The 22,190-nt window shown below is 37.4% G+C and overlaps 1 protein-coding gene across 2 annotated transcripts in view; it reads left to right on the forward strand.

Moving 5' to 3' along the window:
- Nucleotides 1–361: 361 nt before the first annotated feature.
- aaas (achalasia, adrenocortical insufficiency, alacrimia) overlaps nucleotides 362–22,190 on the forward strand; it is a 75,017-nt gene continuing 53,188 nt past the window's right edge. For both annotated transcript variants that reach the window (XM_039746808.1, XM_039746809.1), the window contains exons 1-6: nucleotides 362–436; nucleotides 3,775–3,900; nucleotides 9,210–9,337; nucleotides 11,337–11,392; nucleotides 18,313–18,401; nucleotides 20,452–20,498. In XM_039746808.1, coding sequence (XP_039602742.1) covers nucleotides 3,790–3,900; nucleotides 9,210–9,337; nucleotides 11,337–11,392; nucleotides 18,313–18,401; nucleotides 20,452–20,498 — 431 coding nt within the window. In that variant the 5' untranslated portion in view covers nucleotides 362–436; nucleotides 3,775–3,789. The remainder of the gene's footprint in view (nucleotides 437–3,774; nucleotides 3,901–9,209; nucleotides 9,338–11,336; nucleotides 11,393–18,312; nucleotides 18,402–20,451; nucleotides 20,499–22,190) is intronic.

Genomic DNA, 22,190 nt, shown 5'->3' on the forward strand with positions numbered 1-22,190 from the left:
CATCTAAACGTTGTCTAAACTACTGGAATCAGTTTTAATATCTATTATGAGTGCTTCAAAGGTGTATATTTACTAGTGATTAGAAATGTGCTTTAGTAAATGTGGTAATTTAATTAAATTATGGATCGCAGTACCTCAGCAAATGTATTTGTTATCCCAAATATTTTAAGCACCGATCGGTTTTCGTTTGTAATATTGTTAGAAATCTTTCTCTTCAAGCTTTAATCACCCATCTTCATCACTTCACGGTTTTTGAACAGGCCATTTCCACACGACTCCAAATTAGCAATACAAGCAATTGGTCCTCCCTGTCGTTAGAGGGCGAACTCAAAGTTCATCGGGCCCTTTTGAAGGTCCCGCCTACAAGACGTTCTACGTCGGCGGGCTTTATAATCACTCCAGCAGAAGTCTGGTTTATTCGGACGAAGCGTTGTTGGTGAGTAGCGTAGGTTAGACGGGAGAAATGTAACTTTGAAGTTGGAGTTCGCAGAATTCATTATTACAATATTCATGATTTCCTTTTCTGTTGACATTCATGTACCTGAAATTTAAAGTAAACGTTAGTGAGCTGTAAGACGCGCGTTGTACTCCGTGTAAGAGCCAAAAGCGTCCAGCCGCTATCTCACACGGAATTTGTTTTTCCTTTGATATATTTATGCTTCCTGTCTCTTACGTATTGGCGATTATAATCTTGCATATAGATATGCTGCATGGGTGTTCATCAGAAATAGTTTATCCCATTGCTTTCCTTGGAGTAATTAAATGATGGAAGGAGCGCAACTTTTTAAAAATAAACCACAACATAAGCAGGGATAATTTGGACTAAACCCTGCTTAAGAAAATGAGTTTTTAATTCTCTCTTAGTGATCATACAGTCATACCTTCCTCTTTGGCAAGAAATGTCGTATTTTTGATGCCTTCATATTACGCTTGCCTCATAACACATTAACAAAGATTTTCTTGCTTTTACCCCCAGAGTAGATTCCGTGTCAAGTCGTTCTCTTTTCTGATAAGGAGAAGCGGCTTCTTTGACCTCCCACACTCACTACTGTATCTCTGCCGGCAAGTAGCCCTTCTAATTTGTTACCCCAGATGGTTCAAAACTGTCCATTAGAGTCCCATTCAGAGATGCAACAGGGGAACCATTCATCCGCCTGGAACCGTCTGTTCCAAATTTAATGACATTCAAATATCATTCAGAGAGACCGTTAAGAAGCACATATTACGGGTTGCAAGGTTCGCAAATGAAGAGCTCAGAACAAAATTGAAGTCGGTTACACTTCTCTTAGTTACAGGAGCCTAAAATTCATCAAACGAGAGCCTTGAAATGCTTCTTAAACACGGTTAGGGGGTCAAAATTCCAAATGAAGGTAGGAGCTGCACATGAAAAGGGTCTGCATTGAGATTTGGTGCAACACAAAGGTGGCATCCGTAGAGGCTGTTCTTGAGGACACCTGTGTGGTTTTGACAGACCACAGGACTTTACAAGTGTCTCGATACATACAGTCTATCTATCGCTACCCTGTTTCACAGAGCTACTGTACAACAGTGAACCCCTATGTCACTACAGTCTTGTTTGCATACTCCCATTCACAGATGCTGAGAGTCTTGTCCTGCCCCAGACTAATATGTGCTCAGTGTGTGACACAGCCTTAAGTTCTGTTGAACCCAGACTTTGGAATGTCTCCATAAAGTAATTAGATTTGGCTTTTAAAGGGCAGCTTAAGAAGCTTCTGTTCAAGAAGGCATTTAACAAGTCTCTATATATCCAGGTCATAAATAGTATTTACAAACTGTTATATATCCATGGTGTTTTAGAATTGTCTCCTATTATAATTCACAAATGTGTACTTCATGTATTTTATCTTTTATTTGGTGTTTATTGTTTAATATTAGCTTCTGTCTAGTGTTATTTATTTCAAGAACTTTTTCTAAGCTTTTATTGCTGCTGGACCCTCTTTAATATTTGTGAAGTGCTTTGAACACAGGAAAAATGCTGTATAAATTTGACCTATTATTATTATTAAGCACAAAATGCTTTCAGTTGCCAGCTTGTAACAGAATCGTTATGCCGTGAGAGGCACCCAGGGTTGCTGTGTAAATGATGGTATAGCGTACCCGGGTGTGAACCCGAGAGGGACAACATCCTTGGGTGGACAAGGCCTGTCTGAGAACCTGGCATAAACGCAGCTCAGTGATTACAATGTTGCAGTCACAGCACTTGGGGGACTTCAGCAGCATTTCCAGGCTGCCTGGATGTTTGGTCACTAGTGAGTCTCACAAGACCAGTGAATAGTGGGCATATGTGTTGCCCCTGAGGCACAGAAGGGCAGGCAAAGCAGCTTGGAGATGTCAACTAAGTGCAGTGTCAGCAAACACTGATCTGTAAATCAGAACTGCTTTTCTACCAGCTTCTCCAGTAAATGTATGAGATATAATGTGTTTGTGGTTAGTAAGATAGTGGTGTGTGTGCCTTGCAGTGATTTTGGTTACAATAAATGTCCCACCGCACACTACCATTCAGTAAAGAGTGTAAAACAGTCTGTTGCAGTATATTTATGGATTCAGCTTGCCATCATATCACACATTTAACAGCCAAAAAATATATACCGTATATACTTAGATCCCAGTAATCCAATTCAGAGTTGCAGGACATCAGAGCCAATTCATCACAGGGCCTACACACTTACACCCAAACTCACATAGGGGCCAAGTTAAAATTGATAGATTAAAAACATTTGTGTTAAATAGATTTCTAGAGCTGCCTGTGTTGGGTTTCCCTAAATTCCAATTTAAACATGATATGTTTTACTGATATCAAAAGTACCAATTGGTGAATATGGTAAAGTGTTACCTTCATCTCTGTAATTTGGTGCTTAGACGTCAGGCCATATCCTTCTTACACAAAGGTTGTTACAATATTTTTAGAAGTCGTTTATACAGTACATATGTTGGATAATGAATGGAATATAACCATAAGTTTGTGATTTTTATCAGTTTGTGCTCCAGATGTCTGTAGAAAAAAAAATTAAAGTCTGCAGGGGTTCCGAGGCCACAAGACCACCCAGCCCCGTCTAGGCATTCTACCTAAAATAAATGACCTCACTCAGTCCTCATTGTATTTGGGGTTCAAATGGAAGAACTTGATGATGACGGTCATGTGGACTTCTGGCCTTTAATCCATCAATGTAGGGACATCACGGTGCTTTGATCAGGTGGTGGTGGCGCAGGTGGCCACCACAGAAAACCGAAAAAAGAACAGCAGAGAAAGTAGGGGTGGATTTTTGGTTTGTCCACCTGCCTCTTGAGAATTGACCAGAAGTTCTCAATGGGATTAAGGTCTGGGGAGTTTCATGGCCATGACCCAAAATTTTGATGTTTTGTTCCCTGAGCCACTTAGTTATCACTTTTGCCTTATCACCAAACTGTTCTAGGATGGTTGGGAGATGTTGCTCTCAGATGATGTTCTTGGTACCATTCTTTATTCATGAGGCAAAATTGTGAGTGAGCCCACTCCCTTGGCTGAGAAGCAACCCATTGAAATTACTGAAGGATATATAGGGGTAATGTAACACAAATTACTGTGGATTGGGGATTGGGTTGTGGTATCAATACAACTGTTCTTTAATTATAACCTTCTTGCTTTGAGGTTTTTTTTTTTTTTATTATTTGGGCTCTTTAAGTCTTTACAGTTGCACTTCATTTTGTAGATTTGTTATGAGTTTGACAAAACGGAGTGTAGAATGATTAATGACAGTGTCTCTTTACCCTTAGCTTAGTACTTCAGCCATGTGCTCCTTGTCGTTGTTCCCTCCTCCTCCACCTGATGGACACACCACATTATATGAATCCAACAATGAGCTGGTACACAGCAACAGCCTGGACAGCTACCAGAAGCAGGTATGGAAAGCAGTGACTGTGATTAAGATGTTACAAAAGCAATTCGTAATGATGATCTGAATAGTTTAATTGGTATTAATAGTAATAATGATTGTGAAGTAAATGTATAACGATTGTTATATTGAGTGTCTTAACATGATAGGTATTAGTAAGTTTGATGTATTTGAATTTGTAATTTCTCACATTGGTTTTGTAAGTTACATTAAAATTGTTTCATTGCAAGTCAATTGAACATGTAATGGCATGTCATGTACAAATCAAATATAGGTCAATATATCAGAAGATTTAGTACAAATGAATCACTGAGATGCTTAAAAATTGAACAATATATTAACAAATCTCATCACCTGAAACCACTTCTCCTTCTGAGGGTTGTGGTGGCAGCAGGCTGAGCAGATCAACCCAGACTTTCTTGTCCCCAGCTGCAGATACCAGCTGTTCTTGAGGAGTTCTCAGAAATTCACAAGCCAGCTAGGAGACGTAATCCGTCAAGTGTGTCCCAGGTCTACCGCAGGGTTTTCTCCTAGTGGGACATGACCAGAGCAGCTCTAGGGGTAGCCGTCTTGTTTCTTCCTTACGACATGCCCAAACCATCTCAGCTGGCTTTTCTCAATCCAGAGGAGCAGCAACTGTACTCTGATGACCTCATGAATTTTTAAGCTTCTCAAGTGACTTTGTGAAGAAACCTTATATCTGCTGTTTGTACTTGTGATCTCTTTAGGTCATTACTCACAGGTTACGACCGTAAGTGATGACAGCGGTGTAGATACTTATCTGCTTCACTACTAGGTTTGCCAAAGCAGGTTTGCTTTCATTAGTTGTCAGTTATAATCATCAAAATTAAAAGAAATAAACATTTGAAATACATCAGTCTGTGTGTAATGAATGAATCTAATATACAAGTTTCACTTTTTGAATGTAATTACTGAAATAAATCACCTTTGTCATGATATTCTAATTTTATGACCGGCACCTGTATATGTTTCACCCCATAAATTTTATATTTACAAAAAAACAAACGTCTGTTAGAATCTATGACCCCAAAAACCTAAATATCATTTTATGTCTATTACTTGTGGAGATATTCATCTATAGTTGTTCTATGGCAGCCATCATGGATGCCATATTTGATATAGCAGCGCAGATAGCATTTATGATAAAAAAAACCCTCCCCCCCTTTTTTTTGTGTCGATAATATGCAATTATCTGCTGCTCTATAGAATATTGTCTTTAGACTCCGCTTCCATGGACTAGTACTGCACCTGTCGAGTAGCGTCTGCCACTCCTGTAGATAGATACTTTATTAATACCCAAGGGGAAATTCACATACTCCAGCAGCAGCATACTGATAAAAACAATATTAATTAAAGAAAAATAAAAAAAAAAGCAGTGCAAGTTTAAAAAAAAAAAAAAAAAATGTAAGGTGGAGAGTGCGAGGCAGATATTACAGTCTATAATCTTGTATAGTGTTAACATTTAGACCCGGGGTGGAATTGAAGAGTCACATAGTGTGGGGGTGGAATGATCTCCTCAGTCTGTCAGTGGAGCAGGACGGTGACAGCAGTCTGTTGCATGAAGCTCTCCTCTGTCTGGAGCTGATACTGTTCAGTGGATGCAGTGAATTCTCCATGATTGACAGGAGCCTGCTCAGCGCCTGTTGCTGCTGCAGATGTCAAACTGTCCAGTTCCGTGCATACAATAGAGCCTGCCTTCCTCATCAGTTTTTCCAGGTATGAGAAGTCCCTCTTCTTTATGCTGCCTCCCCAGCACACCACCGCGTAGAAGAGGGCACTCGCCACAACCGTCTGATAGAATATCTGCAGCATCTTATTGCAGATGTTGAAGGATGCCAGCCTTCTAAGGAAGTATAGTCTATATGCTTGTTGATCTCTTCCATGGCTCGTGAACTGATCGCGTGGTGCTTGAACTCCTCCACTATGGTCAGAAACCAAACCCACATACTTGGAGCGAGCAATCCTTTCTTTTCTGAGAGAGAACCATGACCTCATACTTAGAAGTGCTGATCCTTTTTTATGACACTTATCACTCTGCAGCATATTGCTTGAGTGTGTGCTGAAGGTCACATTCAGATGAAGCAAAGAGAACATCATAAAGCAACAATGCTACCCATAGACTTCTCAAATGGACAGCCTCACTTCCTCAGCTGCACCTTGATATCCTGTCCATGAAAACCAGATATGGGTAATGATAATATACAGCCTTGATGGAGTCTGGTACCCATACTCTCTGGTCATTTTTATTTTTTTTTATTTTTTATTATAAGTATTGGGACAACCACACCATTCTGCCAGTCCAAAGTTACTTGACCAGCCTTTTATATGCCAATGAATAGATGTGTTAACCATGTTATCCAAACAATGTCCAGAGCTTTCAACGTCACTGGTCAGATCTCATACATCACAGCAGCCGCCTTACCACCTTGGAGTCCTCGTGCCTCCATAGTAACTTGAGCAATGCTGATGGGACCCCCCCACAACACACCTCTTGATAGGATGGCATGTTCAGTGGGTTGAGAAGCCCCTTAAAATGTTACTTCTACTGCTCAAGAGTTTCCCCAGAAGAAGTTAGAACCTCTCCATTCCAGCGTAACCCATTCTGGGCAAGGTCATGCCTTCCCTTTCTGAGATGTCAAACAGTTTCCCAGAACAGCTTCAGGACAGTTGGATTGTTTTTCTCTATGGCTTCTTCAAACTCCTTTCATGCTTCAGTAACCACGATTACAGGATCTCTTAGCCTTTCGGTACCTCTCAGATGACTCAGAAGATCATACTGAGAACATGTCTCTAAAGGCCAGCTCTTTAGTCTGGCAGCATTCCTTACTTTTTAGGACCCATCATTGGGTACTTAGGTTGCCGTCATATAATTCCCTGACTGCCTTAAGACCACAGCTTTTAGAAGTCACTTTCACAATTGAGGTCTTGAACAGGGTCTATTTGACCTCAATGTCCCCAACCTCACTTTGCTCGTGGAAGAGGTTTTCTTGCCGGTAAAAGCTTAACTGATCACAAGCGAGAACCTGGCGACAAAAAAGCCATACTTTTACTAAGTTTTACAAATTGTTGAATCATGAAGTAAACTATGCATGTTCCTGTTTGGGGGTGGGGAAGGAGGTGTGTCTCATGATTGGCTGGTTAGTACTCCCATTGGCTAAAAAAAGTCTCGCCTTTGCCTCTCTGTTTTTGCTCTCAAATAATTCTGGCAGTAGATCGCCGCAAGAGTGCTGCAAAAAATCATGTGACTGCAAAACACATGGCAAGTGCATCGCTGTATCCAGCAGGGGGCACTAGCTCCCTTGTTGGAATAAGTTATTTTAATTGCAGCTTGTTATATAATCTGAAACTAAATAGATATACAGGTAAAATTCCGTTACAACGAATATCTTTACAACAAAATTTTCAAGACACAAAGTATTTTTATGGTCCCGACAGCTTCCCCATATGACACGAGTCTATAGAAATCTCATTACTAAATGCAAATAACAGGATTACTTGGTCACTGACCTGGCCACGACCCTGCCTGACTGCTGTGTCTGTGTATAGCAGAGTGGCAGATTACGCTACAATAAATAACTGCCGTTTCTGTTTCAAGCTGAATAAAGGTGTTTTTGCTAAAGTACTGAGACTAAGCCTCGTGTTTTGGGATGCAAGACAGGGACTTATAGTGTGACCCCGATCTTTTATGATTTGCTTCTGTGAAGCTTCACTGCACCGCTGTGAGCCTGCTATCGCCCTGCCCCAGCAACGGACAAACAATCTTCCACAGACGCTGCATTCGTGCTTCGGGGAGCACTTCAGCGTGTCGTTCCCATGGGTGGGATCCCAAAAGTGTTCAGAAACCTCACAATATGAAGAAGAAAAGGATGATTCCGCTTCTGATTGATAACTCTGCTGCACACAACATGCTTCCACATTTAAATAATGTTCGCGTTGAATTCCTCCCATCCAATTGCATGGCAGTGCTTCAGCCATTGGATCTGGGCATCATTCGCATCCTGAAAGTGTATTATGGCAAGGAAATGCTGAGAAAAATTCTCATCAGCATAACTTGTAGGTAGGAGGAGTTTAAAATTAATGTGAAAGAAGCTATTGAAATGATTGCAAATGCCTAGACACAAGTTAAAGAAAGCACTATAGTAACAAATACAGAATCTCATTACAACAAAATATTTTTTAGGTCCTAGGGAGTTCGTTGTAATGGAATTTTACCTGTAATATAAAAAGGCAATAAATGATACGGCGGTAAGAAATCACATAGGAGAAATAACTTGGCTTTCTTTAACGATGGGTTATGTTGCATAACAGATGAAGGAAGCCATGAATGGGGAGTGGGGGCCCGATGTGTAGAGTCTACTATTTACGCTATTGCGTTGGAAGAATTTTCAGGATCGGATGACGTTATCTCCCATCCGTCCGTCGGCTTCAAAGGTGTGCCGGGCAATGTTCCAAGGCTTTTTACTCTTTCTTCATGTGCAGTCCCCCACTTAGATGAATCATGCCATTCCAAACAAGGCAAAGAAGATACAGTTTCATGCTGACTTTGACACAGAAAAATAGTATACAATGCCCATTTTGCAGTTGTCCCTGTCTTATCTTCTAATGCTTGCCTAGCAGTTCTATATGATGAGTCCCTGTGCTAAATCTGGCTTTCTGTTAGCTGTGCATGCGAGTAGAAAGAAAAGTAGATTTATAAAATATTTGTACAGAGCACGGTAACAAATGAAACATATACACTTATTACAATCGTTCATGCTCAAAATGTAACTGGTTTGTAAAATCATCTCAAAATGTAACTCGCGCTTACAAAATGTGTTCACCTCGTATACAAACCTTTAGCTGTAATCTAACTCCATAAAGCAACCCAAGCTTTTCCTAGTTGGTCTCCTATCCAAGTACTGATTGGACCCGAACATCCTTAGCTTCAGGTGGGTGACCTGTTGTGAAGTGCATGTGGTGTGGATGCTGGCCATTCAGATCTGTTAAAGGATTAAAGATTGTTCAGAAACCAAAACTATCTGATGGATAAACAAAAAACTGATTTGAATAGAAGTTAAGCATGTGACATGACCTAGTTGGGGTAGTTGCCTGATGACAACATGGCCAGATGGCCCTTAGAATGATCTGAGTTGAGAGAAGTGCATGCCATGTACAACTTTAAATTGAATTAGACCATGCTTTCACAAAAGTTAATGAGTCATTTTTTTTTTCATTGGTTTCTGATTCATTATCTGGAATTCTGTTTAAGAAGTCCTACTCTTTCTGATGCCTTATTTGATGTTTGAACTTTTTTAGGAATGGGATCCCCCTTCTCTCCATATTTCTAAGGAAACACTGAAGCCGCACTGCCGTCCAGAGAGCAGCAGTAAATCTGCCTTTATCCATCATCAGGAGACACTGTGGATGAGGACTGCCAGTGCCTGGTGAGAGGCACAACCTGCTCTGAGTAGCCTCCCTTTATGCAGCAGTCTGTCTAATAATTGGCCATTTGCCTTGGTGTTTTTTTGCTGTATTTCTGAAAGCCAGCACCATTTTTATTTCACACTTCAGCAAAGCAAGCTAACAAAATACGTAATGTAGCTTTACCAAGAAAAAAAAAGTATTAAAGACCAGTTGTATTTACTAATATGTGGAGATACCAAGATTTGATCTTCATTTAAACAGTATTGTATAGATAAAGGAGATATAATTTGGGATTGGAAGGAGAGAGAGAGAGAGAGAGTGAAAATTTGACTTGGCAGTAATATGTTAAACAATGAACAGATTGAACAGATATGCCTTTTCCACCAGTACTTTTCAATACTTTTTCACTACTGGTATACTGTGCAACCCTAATTTAAACATAGCCTATAATGAAATTTTTTAGATACTGTATATGGGTTTGCTTACTTATTGGTTCATCTGTTAAAAAGCTGTAACTACATAATTGACTGATGTCAGGAATATTATTTATGTATTTCATATTAAACTTTCTGAAGGAGGTGAAGGTAAATATTTGGTGTATAGAGGAAAATATTGAACATGAGTGTTTTTAGAAATGGGACATATTCAGCTGGCTTCTAATGTGGATTAGAGGATGGTGATGACTTGCATACCATCAGTGTGTTTTTGAAATATGACAGTTGATTCCCAAGAATTTCATTTTCAGAAGGCTTTATATTTGGGATTAATTCCGTTCGAGATATGCTATCCTGTAGACCCAGTACCATAATATACTGTAGGTATTGCTCCTTCATCCATGGATTATCTTCAGGTTGCTGAGCATGACGACCATTAACCTACCTGTTTTCTTGTAGATTTAACTGGTTTACTTGTGCTTTTATCCTGTGGATAAAAAAATGTTTAAATCTTTATAGTTAACATTTATTTTACATAAACAATTAGCTACTGTTTGTTCTATATTTAAAAAAAACAAAAAAACAAACCCAACCTTGTAAAACTGTTCTCTTACAGGACTGACTAAGTAAATAAGTAATTCGCACAGTGAGCCAAAGATGGGGATTCAAGTGGGAGCATATGGTTTATAGCTCAATAAATGTGAGGCATGGTATGTACAAGGTTTGGTAGTATCATAGTGTCCTGGAGAGCAACTTACCCTTCACTTTTCTTCTTTGTTTTAATGTATCTTCAGGAATCTGAGCGTTTTGTTCTTTCGACGTTAAATTGTTTTAAAGCTGACAGTGTACAGTAATTAGCAGCGGGCATAAACCTCCATGTGCCCTAGGGTTCTCTACCTTATTCACTGTTCTCCAAAAACATAGTTTTTGATTTAAAAAATATAATTTTGTGAAGTGCTGCTGGCTTGAACAGCTAATTATGACACTGTCAACTATGACTTCTGGCATCCACCAATAAAGAATAGCACCTGTGATTTACATTTATCCTCTCCCGGCTCAACAAACCACTTGAGATTCCCTGTTTTTGATGCTGACCTACATGTGTGTCTGTCAATAAGCAAGACTTCTACTTTCATGATTTCCCAGTGGAACTGGACTTGGATAATCTCCCGCTATTTAAAGAGAACCGGAGTATTTCATCTAAGTGTTTATTTTTACATACCCTCTTGAGACATGAACTTGATTTGTTAAAGTTTTATACTTTTTAATTTCCATCTAAACTGGACTTGACTCCAAAATATTCTCATGAAATAGATAGTGATGTGGTTATACATATTATAAATTGGTCGTTTTATGTAATCTTGCTCTATTCTTCTGTCAAGTTTTATGTAGAGGAGAAAGTAGGGTGAAATGACACGTTTTTGGGGCTAACTAAATAGATTCAATAAAATGTGCCATTTCACCCTACTTTCTCCTGCATCAATCTATGGCTAACACGGTACAACACTCTACTGCTAAAGTTTTATGTAGAAAATAATCCATTTCATGATGGATGTAAGATTTCTTTCCTCTGTTTTTTTTTTAGGCATGATGCTGGTCTTACTGGTTTATTGGATGAAGTTTCTCACTCGGCAAATGAAGGTACGTGATGAAACGAGCACTTTTTCTCAGGAGACTGCTCTTTTAATGTGGATTGTGATATCCTTGTTTCATGTTTCATCCTTGTAATACATATTTCATGTTCTATATCTCTCTGATGGCCTTTGAAATTTTCTACACTGTGGTGTGCTGAGCCGAGCCAGAAACATCACTTTAAGAGAGGCCTACCAAAACAAAAAGCATATTTGTAACTCGGGGATCAGTCATAAGTCTGGGCCTTCTGGAGGTAGTAGCAAAGGAGAAATTGAAAAGGAAATTGAGTGCTATTATGAATAATACTGCACGTCCTTTTTCTGGGACCTTTCAGTACTTTCAGACTGCAATTTTTTTCAAAAAAAGTGTGTAAATAAATGCTACTGGGCCTCCTTGAATGGTAGTACTGTATGCCTTTATAATGCCTTACTTTTTTTCTGAGCATCCCTAAATTCATTTTTTTATAGTTTTTACTTTGGGGCCTGTATTTTCAGTGTCACCTATTTAATGCATTTATTTAAAAATATACACAACTTTGAATATTCCGTACTTAAAAATAAGATGACCCATTTTGAAATATTTCACATTTTAATGGTATTGACTAGTGGTGGACTCGAGTTTTGTCTCATACTGTATGTGCATCCTTTAGGAAGAACATCGTATTTTTGCCAGCTTAATTATTTCTTAATTGGTCTAAAGGCTTTTATACTGTACAACTCCTGAATGATCTTTTAGTTTTGTGGTGTCAACAGATTTTTATCTCTTTAGGTGAGACTCTATCAGTTGTAACATTTATTTTAAAATAAATGGCCATATCTTCTCTCCTGCTGCTTGCAAAAGTTCTTCGTGTTTAATTCTGAAGCAGCCATTTAAGAGATCTGTGTTTTAGAATGCTATAGCTGATCATGCCTGTGCATCCATTACTGCCTGTTAACATGATTTTTGTATTTCCATGTGTATTAGTTTTACAAAAGGTTTGCCAATTTGATTATATATTGTAATATTATGTAAAGTGTCTTGTGGTGGTTCTGGCTTTTATATAAAATTAGTTTTGAAATTTCCAAAGACAATGGCCCTCGGTTATGGTGCCGTTGGTTAATCAAATGTGTCAAAATTACTATGTAACTAACTCAGTACTTTTTTGTATGGAATATTTGTAGTTTTAGTTCACTGCAGCTCCTTGCTCTTGAATATGCTACATACAATCACAATTGACTAAAGCATTCCTGAAATTAATCAGTTCCTACTTTTCTTGGTGACTGGCCTTGGCCTTTGTTGATGATCACTGCAAAACACAATTTTAGATTAAACTGTATTTTTTTTTTGTTATTTAAATAGGTAATCAGTAAAAATAACCTGAATTTTGGGAGTATTTACTACTGTTGTTTGATTTTCATTTGTTTGTATCAGTCACTCGGACATTACTTTTTGTGTTTTTCATTAGTTATATATTCAAGATTGAAGTTTTTTTGTTTTGTTCAAATCATAGCCAGACAAAGTTGTAGCACTGAGTCATCATGTACATTAACTTATTACAAAACAGCAATGTTGTTTGGCGCAGTACATTTAGGTGTTGTAATGAATTTGTTTTAATTTTGGGGTGTTTTTTTGCAGTGGTTGAAATGGAAACTATTGGCTGGTACTATGGTGTGAAGGCTTCTTATATGATTGCTGGGGGTTGCATACCGACTCACTTCAAGTACTTGTTTTCTCCCAATAAATGTATGGTAGTGATGTCTGTCTTGGTCGAGAAAAGACACGGGAGTGAAAAATGTAAGCAATGAAAGGAGCAACTTACGAAGGAGTGAAGTTTAAAACGGGAGAGAAGTAAAAAGAGAACAAGTAACAAATCTTGTGAACTACAATATATGCACAGTTGCTCACTCCTTTCCTTTTTGGTTTTGTGGGATGGTTAACTGAGCTGTGTTAGTTTTTAAAATGAAGCAGTTGCCGCCTGGTTTTGTTGGACACAAAGAAGCAGCTTCTCTTGTATTTCTCCTACCCCTCCTTGGCAACTTGACTCAAGTTTTATGGCTAAACATGTCTTACTTGAGCTAAGTCAAACCTTCCTCCTTTCACTTTACAGCTCATACCATATATCTTCTTGACCAGTGGTTGAAGTGAATCCATACAAGAGGTACTCTGTTGTTGACTTCTTTTTTCCTTTTGTGATGCGTTAAACATTTGTTTGAAATTTTAACATAGTGGTTAGCCCTCGTAGTTTGGAGTGTGTTTATTTTTGTATATGAGTTTTAGATCGGAACGTGTTGATGTTACTATATGAAATCAAAGAGAACTTCAAGCCCTGGAGCCTCATGTGTAAATGGTGCGTATGCACAAAAATGTTGTGTACGCCCATTTCCACACTTTGAGATGTATAAAAACTAAACTTGGCTTAAAGCCACACACATTCTCATGCCTTAACCTGTGCGTATGCAGGCTCCCACTCGGTTTTGCAAACTGCTGGCACCCCGCATCAAAGCAGTGCTACTGTTCTATGACGGTTTCCCATTCTTTTTTTAGATTCACATCCCTGATGTGGCTTTATCAACTAACACTGAAATAAATGGCATATCGTTTATAATTTTAAGGCATCAAATTGTAATCAACCTGTAACATCATAATGGTCCACGGAATGGCCAAAGTATTCCATGTACCCGTAGGTACTTTAGCGTTGTTACTAATAGTACACCACTCACTGCCTCAGCCATGCGCACAGTCTATTTGAACGTCTCCCATTCTGCAAACGCTTCAGAGCCTTTCCTGCACGAACTTCGAGGTTCAGAAACAGCTTCATTCCAAGAGCTATAAATGAACTCAATTAGTCCAGCAAGTGCTCCCGGTAGAATTGTTTGTACTTAGCATTACAATAACCTGTGTGATTCACACATGCAGAGCACATAGAAGAACATATACAATACATAGCATTTAATGTGCTACTTTAGTTATGATGGGATCTGAAAAACTCTGGTAAATGTAACATTGATTTTAAAGTTAAGTTTACGACATTCTACTTTAATTGTAAAATAAACTGTGAAATTAAAGTGGACATTTCAACCTTTTTTCACTTTGTCCCTATTTTTTTTTTTTTTCTTCTTCTTCTTTCTCTTTTCTCTGTACCCTAAAGCGCAGCCGTATGACACTCAGACGGTGGGCTATGACTCACCTTTTCACAGTGACTTTGATATCTGACCAATTCATGCTTTATTTCGGTCACTATGCAACTTTAAGATCATGAACTTTCGAGTGTCTCTGCCACTCTGTATCACTCAGTCAACTTTCTTTTGTTGTTTATACCACTGCTTAAGTCAACAAATAGTAAATTTTTCCTGGCCTCCACTTTGAATTTGCTTGTGTTTAACCAAACAATGAATGGAGAAGGTGATATTTATATTGATTTGCATATTAAAATATGCAGAATTCTGGGAAAAGTTGGGGTGGGATGGCAGACGCGTATACATGTATTATTTTTCACGCTGACTAAGATTTATGGAGCTGAAGTGCTTGAAAGTTGGCTTTTACATGGTTTTGTGTATTTGAATTTTTATGTGCACACTTCCACTTTTGTCTGTATGCTGTGTTTTAGTGTGAGTTCCATGCATGTTATTATGCATGAGTCCCCTAATCCCCTCCTTTTTTCCTGTGCAGAACACTTCGTCGTCTTAACACTTTCTACCCTATTACTAGTGGTGACAGTTGTACTTGTGTCACAGATGTCCTCTTTAAAAGGATTGAAAGATTGTGTTTATGAGAGGAAAAAAAATCTCAGCAGCTTATTGCATGACATTACCACTGTTAGCTTCACCAATGACATGGAGCATCAGTGTTTGTCCAATGTCTATTATCGCTTAATTGCACAGTGGATGGGGGAGAACTTCGTTATCCAGTGGGTTATGCTCCATACAGAGCAATTGAGGCCAAACCATAGCAGATGCAGTTCAGAAAATGCTTGCCAATTTGGCAATTCCGAAAAGTTAGGTGTGGTCTGCAATGATGCCAAAAATGTGATAAATGGTGCAAATGATGTTGGAGTCCTGAGAGTTTCCTGTGTTGCTCATACACTCTGCTGTGCAAAAACACCCTCTGCCACTGCCAGCCGAAGTGTCGCAGATGTTGTGGCCAAAAAAAAAAAAACAAAACAAAATCACTATTTAAACTAAACTTCATATTAATTTCAGCATGCTTAATTACTTTCTAAGCTTTTGTAATTTAGACATGAGAGGGTATTTCTTTGCAAATTGCTGTATTGGATAGATTGGTAGATCTGATAGAACATGATGGAATAGAATCCATGGTGTGCTTCATAATGTGAAGCACTACTGGTGTAGAGACTTGCTATTTACTGTAACACTGAAAACAAGCACTGGACATACCAATAATGCCAATATGCAAGTTATGTGTGTCTGCATCAATATTGACAACTCTGCATTCAAGTTGGTTATTCTATTGAAGCAATGCTATTTTTGTTTTTGTCTAAAAAAAAAAATTACATATTTCTGTCCCAAATCATTTTTTTTTTTTTTTTAACTTTCCATATACTCCCTAGTAGCCGCCTTCGCGTTACATTTTTTACTTGGAAAAAACATGTAAGAAGCTTTGCGTTTATTGGCTTAAAAATGACAATTAAATGAGCAATACAGTAAAAGTACAGAGTCCGAAGTGTAGAAAGTGTAATAATGATAGAAAATAATAATGAATAATAGTAAATAATATTCTAATGCCATATAGTATATACTGTGAAAATGTATAAGTTGTGTGGCATACCTTTAAGCATGGTGAAATACACCATAATTTGATTCCTTGCTGATTTTCTTTCCAGACTGACATGAGTCACTTTCGAATTCATCAGTATCACTTTGAATTTCAGTGTTCCTTTCAATTTCACTTCCTGTAGACAGATTCATTTTGTCATCACTGCTTGTATTACCATCAAGGGTGTGTAACACCTGGTCTGCTGAAAAATATTTCGTAACATTTATGAAGCTAGGAGAAGACACCGTTGCCTGGGTAACACTTGGTCCTGTCGCTTAAGACACACCTATATTAAGACACACCTATATAGTTTCCCAAACAACCTTCGGCACAAAAGCTGTTGGCACTTTTACAGCCAGAGTAATCCTTGGGATTTAATGCTTAGGCGAGACACGTCTATACAGTGCTTTTAGCACTGTTTGTTCAGCCCGAGTGACACTTAGGTCTAACGCGAAGTAGGTTAAAAGTTTCAAATTTTTAATAGTGCCTAATTTAAAAAAAAAAAAAAAACGTTATTTGCCAAAATTTCTTAAATATGTAGCCTTTTTTAAACAATCTTTTTAATTACCTCAAAGGTAGCAGTCTACGGGAGGAAATACTGTCAAAACCATGAGTGAATACAAAAAAGGCCTTGAAAAATCTTTACTTAATAAAGGTTTATTTTAACAAGACACTGCATTACACAAAGCTCATAAGAACATAAAGGAATTGTCTGAAAAGGCTAGGTAATCCATAGCACCAAAGACAGTCAAAAACAGAGTACAGACTCAAAAATCAAGGAATTCATAAAACAATAGCAAAGGCACAGTTAAACACCAGAAACACTCCACTACCTAGCATGTGCGAAATGAACTGTCAGGAACAATATATAGGTTGGAGGGCAGTTCCTGGTGGTGATTGGCAGGTGCTTCCGCCACTTGGGGAACCACCCACAAAACACATGGGATGTAATCAAATAAACACGAAGGATATACATAAACAGAAGAAACATTAATACAAATAAATGATACAAAATGGACAAACGCTACTTTGAACCCTAGCCAGCGGAGAAATGCTGGCTGAAACATGATGAAATGTCTTAAGTATCAAAAGTTGCCTATTTATTGGACATAAAACTGGGATGCATATAATCAGAAAAATGTTTCCTATAGATAAAAGGATCACCTCTTTTCAAACATCAGTATAGCCAAGGAGGCCAAAGAGATGACCTAGCTGGAGCTGCAGGAATTGTCTGGTCTTGAGGCAGCTGACAGCAGAACCACCTGCCCAAGAGTCCCTGGAAGGACCAGCCAAGTAGTAATTTGGAGCATATGTTTAATGAGATTATAGACGGGCATGCAGTGGCATCAATGAGCTGTGTTCTGGTAGCTGCTGACATACATCTGGAAACATTTCTGGGAAAGACCTCAGCTTCTCAGTTAGACAAACCACATAAGTACTGGCCAGTTAAAATGCAGTTTCTCACTTTGGCTCAGGTTGTACTGTCACATATTATTAATGAAACCAGAAACAAGTTTACAGCTGGAAGCATGCAAAGATGCATCTGTTCACCAAAAGTAATCTGCCACTTTTAAAAAATGGGGTTGTACATTCCATAGAATAGATTCCAGTACCCTACTTTTGAGTTATTTGTTCAATTTTGAATTATTTTATTGTAAAGTCTTGACGGTTGATGGACATAATCAACAAATACTATCTTCTAGGCTTCAGTCTCTCTGCATTGGCATCGATATTGGCAAATGCTAAAAAGCAAATATCGGTAGTTGTACTTCGTCTGAGAGAAACGATGTTGTTGCATCCTATAATTATTTACAGTATTCGCACACATTTTTATATATATCTAATCAGCCTCAGCACCACTTGTGACAAGATAGACACTATTAATAAAAAAGCAATTATAAAATTCTGCCTTGGTTTCTGGTTCTGCATTATACTGGTCATTGCATATTTACAGAAGTTTGCTTCCTCATGAAAAGTAAAATTATATCTGACTTAACAGCATAGCTAATCTGCTATTTTGAAGGAGTAGATATTTCTTTTGATATTTTTACTGCTTTACAGTGAGTTTAAATCAGAATAATTTATATTGTTACCATTTTTCAAAATAAGTGATTGGTGGTGTTCTGATTCTGTTGTGTTAAAGATAAACAATCTTCACTATATTTGTCTTTTCACAGTCCCAAAGTGGATGAAAGTTGCTTCTTGCTTGACCCTTGCACTTCTGCGGTGGACATCTTTTCATGGGTCTTTGTTTCCTCATCTCAGTGTAAGTTTGAAGAAACATGAGCTTAAAGTTGTGTGATCAAAAACACAGCTTTGTTTATAATACATTGAGTTATTCAAAAATGTAAAAAATACACCTCTAATAAAAAAGTTATAGAAGTTTGTAATATGAAAATATGTTTAAAAAAAACAAAAAAAACATGAAGTCGTAAAATTTTAAAGATTCATTGAAAGAAGCACAATAACCATTTTTGGCTGTTAAGAGTTGCCAGGTTTTCCCAGATGCCAGGCAAATGCCTTTGCTCCATAAAGTGATTGACGATGATAAACCTGAAAGAGGTGAATTTTAACTATATGGAAAAATTATGTACTGTATATTGAAAGGAAAACCTTCAAAGCCTAATTTCATTATGGTGGTGTTAAAATGCTGCTTCACCATCACAATTAATTTAATTTTATATGATGTAGGAGTGGGCAGTATGGCCAAATTCCATATCATGGTATAATTCAAAATTCTGATGGTTTCAGTAGATGCGGTATAATGTACAGTTTGCATATGCTTTTTATAATGAAATGTATTCTTGAACAAATAATGTATTATTGATTTACTGTTAAACACAAGTAAACCTTTATTTGTCAACCCTCCACTGGCCAAGTGGATTTGATAACCCAGCCTGAACAGAAAATTGAGCAGCTACTTTCTTACTCACTGAGACATGCCAAATCCAAGAATACACAGGACAAGAGAGAGTTTTCCCTGTCTCCTCTTCCTGCTTCAAACCATAGACTTTAAATATTCCTACACCTGCTTAATCTAGTGTAGAGTGGCAGTGTACTAGAACCAGCATTGAGACAATAGCCGGGTTGAACTGCACGTCACTCTAGGCAATAATGTTAAAAGGGTTAGGCTCACTTTATACACTCAGTTCATGCACATGATAATATGTAGTCAATATGTGTAAGCCACTAACTAATATACTGTAAATATTTGGCAGTTTGAGATTTGTTTTTTATATTTAAATGTTTGGGAGTTTTACACTAAAGTGTGTCATGCTGATAAAATGTTTTTTTTTTCTTTTCTATATCCATACTGCAAGAAACAATTCATCCATCTTGCCATATATATATATATATTTTTTTTTTCTATTAGTGCCCATTTCTAATATGAGGTCATTCCATATTAAACTTCTTTATGGGTACTGTACCAAATACTTGCTTCCATACATTTTACGGTTGAAGTTTAAGTGATTCATTCAGGGTCATATAACACAAGTAGTTAGGCCTATATTGTCTGTTTTATTTTCTGTCTGATGCATTTGCCATTTAATTGTAATCCTGACTTTAAGATGAAGAAAGTTTACATTTGCTTTGTTTAAAGAATTATTGTCATCTAAAGTTGGTTAAGTACTCTTCGACTTAGAAAATGCATATTTTGTTTTTCCCTAACATTAAATTCTTGTAATATGTATGTTGCTTGGGGTAAAGGTGTCAGGTACGCAAATGGATTTTTAAATGCTGCTTGTAAATGAATTTTCATTTGTACAGTAAATTGATACTTGAAGTGTTTGTCCTGATTATAAGTTATATCTGATAGCTCCATAAAGCATTTGAATAATTAAGTGTTCCCCTGGTCTCATCTATCAGAACATTTTGCTATATGAAAGTGAAATTATATTTATCTGTGGGAACTGTATAAAGTAATTTATCACTTAATCTTTAATCTTTATATTGAGAAATCAACATGTACCATTTTAAGGTACTTTATAAGGACTGCAAGATTACTGTACAGTTTTGCATGTATCATACCCAATTACTAATGGGAAACTGGGAGGCCTTTGTAGGTTCTAGTAAAGAAAAAATGACAAATCTTGATTTTTACAAATGGATTATACATTTTTGAGGAGTGTGGTGCAACAGTTTTTCCACTAAATACTGTAGACAATGTAGAGATGATTGTAGTGACAAACGTGTACTTCTTATTTCACTTCATAAACATGTTCATAAATAAAAGTGAAAACCCACATTAGTGACTTGGAGAAAAGACAGAGTTTTTTTTTTTTTTAATTTCTTTCACTTTTTATTTATTTTCTCAGATGAGCAGCGATGACATGATAACAGAGTTTTCACAGGCCATGGACTGGTAAGTGGGAACACTTAAATCTGCATCTTGAGTGTCCTTAAATTCTGAATTTATTACTAAGTTTCAAAATCTTGTTTAAACAATCATTTTTATTTAACAATGAGGCATTGGCAATCATGTATTAAATAAACCTTGTACAGTAGGTAAAAGCCATGAATGATCGCGTCTGAACCTGTACTGTGTGTTCCTAAACTTTCTCAATACGGCTATTTATAAATTGCCAACCTCCTGAATCTTCCAAATTGGTAACTTGACATTTGCATGTAAATATTTTGTCCCCTTCAACATAAACCAAAAACCTTTTGCAGATAATACTCTGCATAAAAGCGCAGCTTTATTTTCAGAGCTACTTCTGCTCTTGTTCCTTTTATAAGAGGGCTTCATTTTGAATCTGTATCCTAATCAACGGGATGTGAGGTGTTGCTTTTCTATAGTACAGTGCACCCTGTCATTATTCCTACAGTATCCTGCAGATAATCTGTAAGAAGCTACCATTGTTTTAAAACATGGTTTGCCGCTGAACTGCCTGTGTGTAGTAGAGCGTAGAGGGCCACGTGTATCTTAAGCAGTGCTTTAGAATTGTATGTACTCAGTTGAGAAGAATGTTTTGGGGTCAGTTTCAGGGGATATAAACACATTTTTTGATTGCTCTGTTAGCCTGTTTTAGTTCCGCAAGAATGACAGGAAAGAGAAATGGTGAAAAAAAAAAAAAAAATAATAATACCATCAGGAAACACTCTTATTTGACATAAACTTTTCGGTGTTGGGCAGTATTAAAACAGCAGTCTGGATCCTATGTAATCTCAATTGCATATCAATGTTAAACATGTTTTAATTACATTAATGAAAGCAGTTTGTCCTGTGTGGAACTAGACACAATTGATAAAATGAAAGCAGAATTATACTCCTCAGCCAAATGTTATTCTATCTACTATTTTCCTTGTATTTAGGTGCATTTCCATACATCAAACTGAGTATGTTAACAATCAGCTAATCTTTAAGATCGTAACATTCTAGCAAGGAGTGAATGGGTTTTAAGGTGCTTCAGATGAATAGCAGAATTGTTCAAAGACCAGATGGTTTTGGTTGATCCAATGCTGCCTGGGGCATGTTGGTTGAAAATTCTGAGCAATAACCTCCAATAGACCCAATTTCTGTAGAGCCCAAATGGAGAAATGTGTGCTATTTTAACAATATCAGCTGCAAATCTTATTTTATTGTAAGGGAAGTTCTTAATATATTAATAAATTCATCTGCTGAATGCCTATACCAGAGGCAATGCTCATTTAACTACTAACCTTCCATACTTCCATCTCTGGCAATTAGTGACATCCCCTGCACATTAATTACATTTTGATTAATTAATGCATGCATTTGAATTTAGTATGTAGTTATTCAGATTTACATAATGCTAAGAGAGTGCATGAAATGTAAGTGCTTCTGACAGACATCCACATTGCCAAAGTCAAAAGCTACAACAGTCACTCCTTCACTTAAGTTCAGTGTTACTGTTTGTATTTATGTGCAAAATGCCAACATGCAAATCTGACATTGCTAAGCTTGTGATTCAGAGTGGTTGTTCATTCTACGATCCATTATAATAGCATGGAATAGAAGGAGATTCAAAGGTTGGGAGATTGACAGAATTAATGCACTACAGTGAATCATCTGCTGCTGGGAATTAAGGCATTG

Source organism: Polypterus senegalus, chromosome 3, assembly GCF_016835505.1.
Source record: "Polypterus senegalus isolate Bchr_013 chromosome 3, ASM1683550v1, whole genome shotgun sequence".
NCBI lineage: Eukaryota > Metazoa > Chordata > Cladistia > Polypteriformes > Polypteridae > Polypterus > Polypterus senegalus.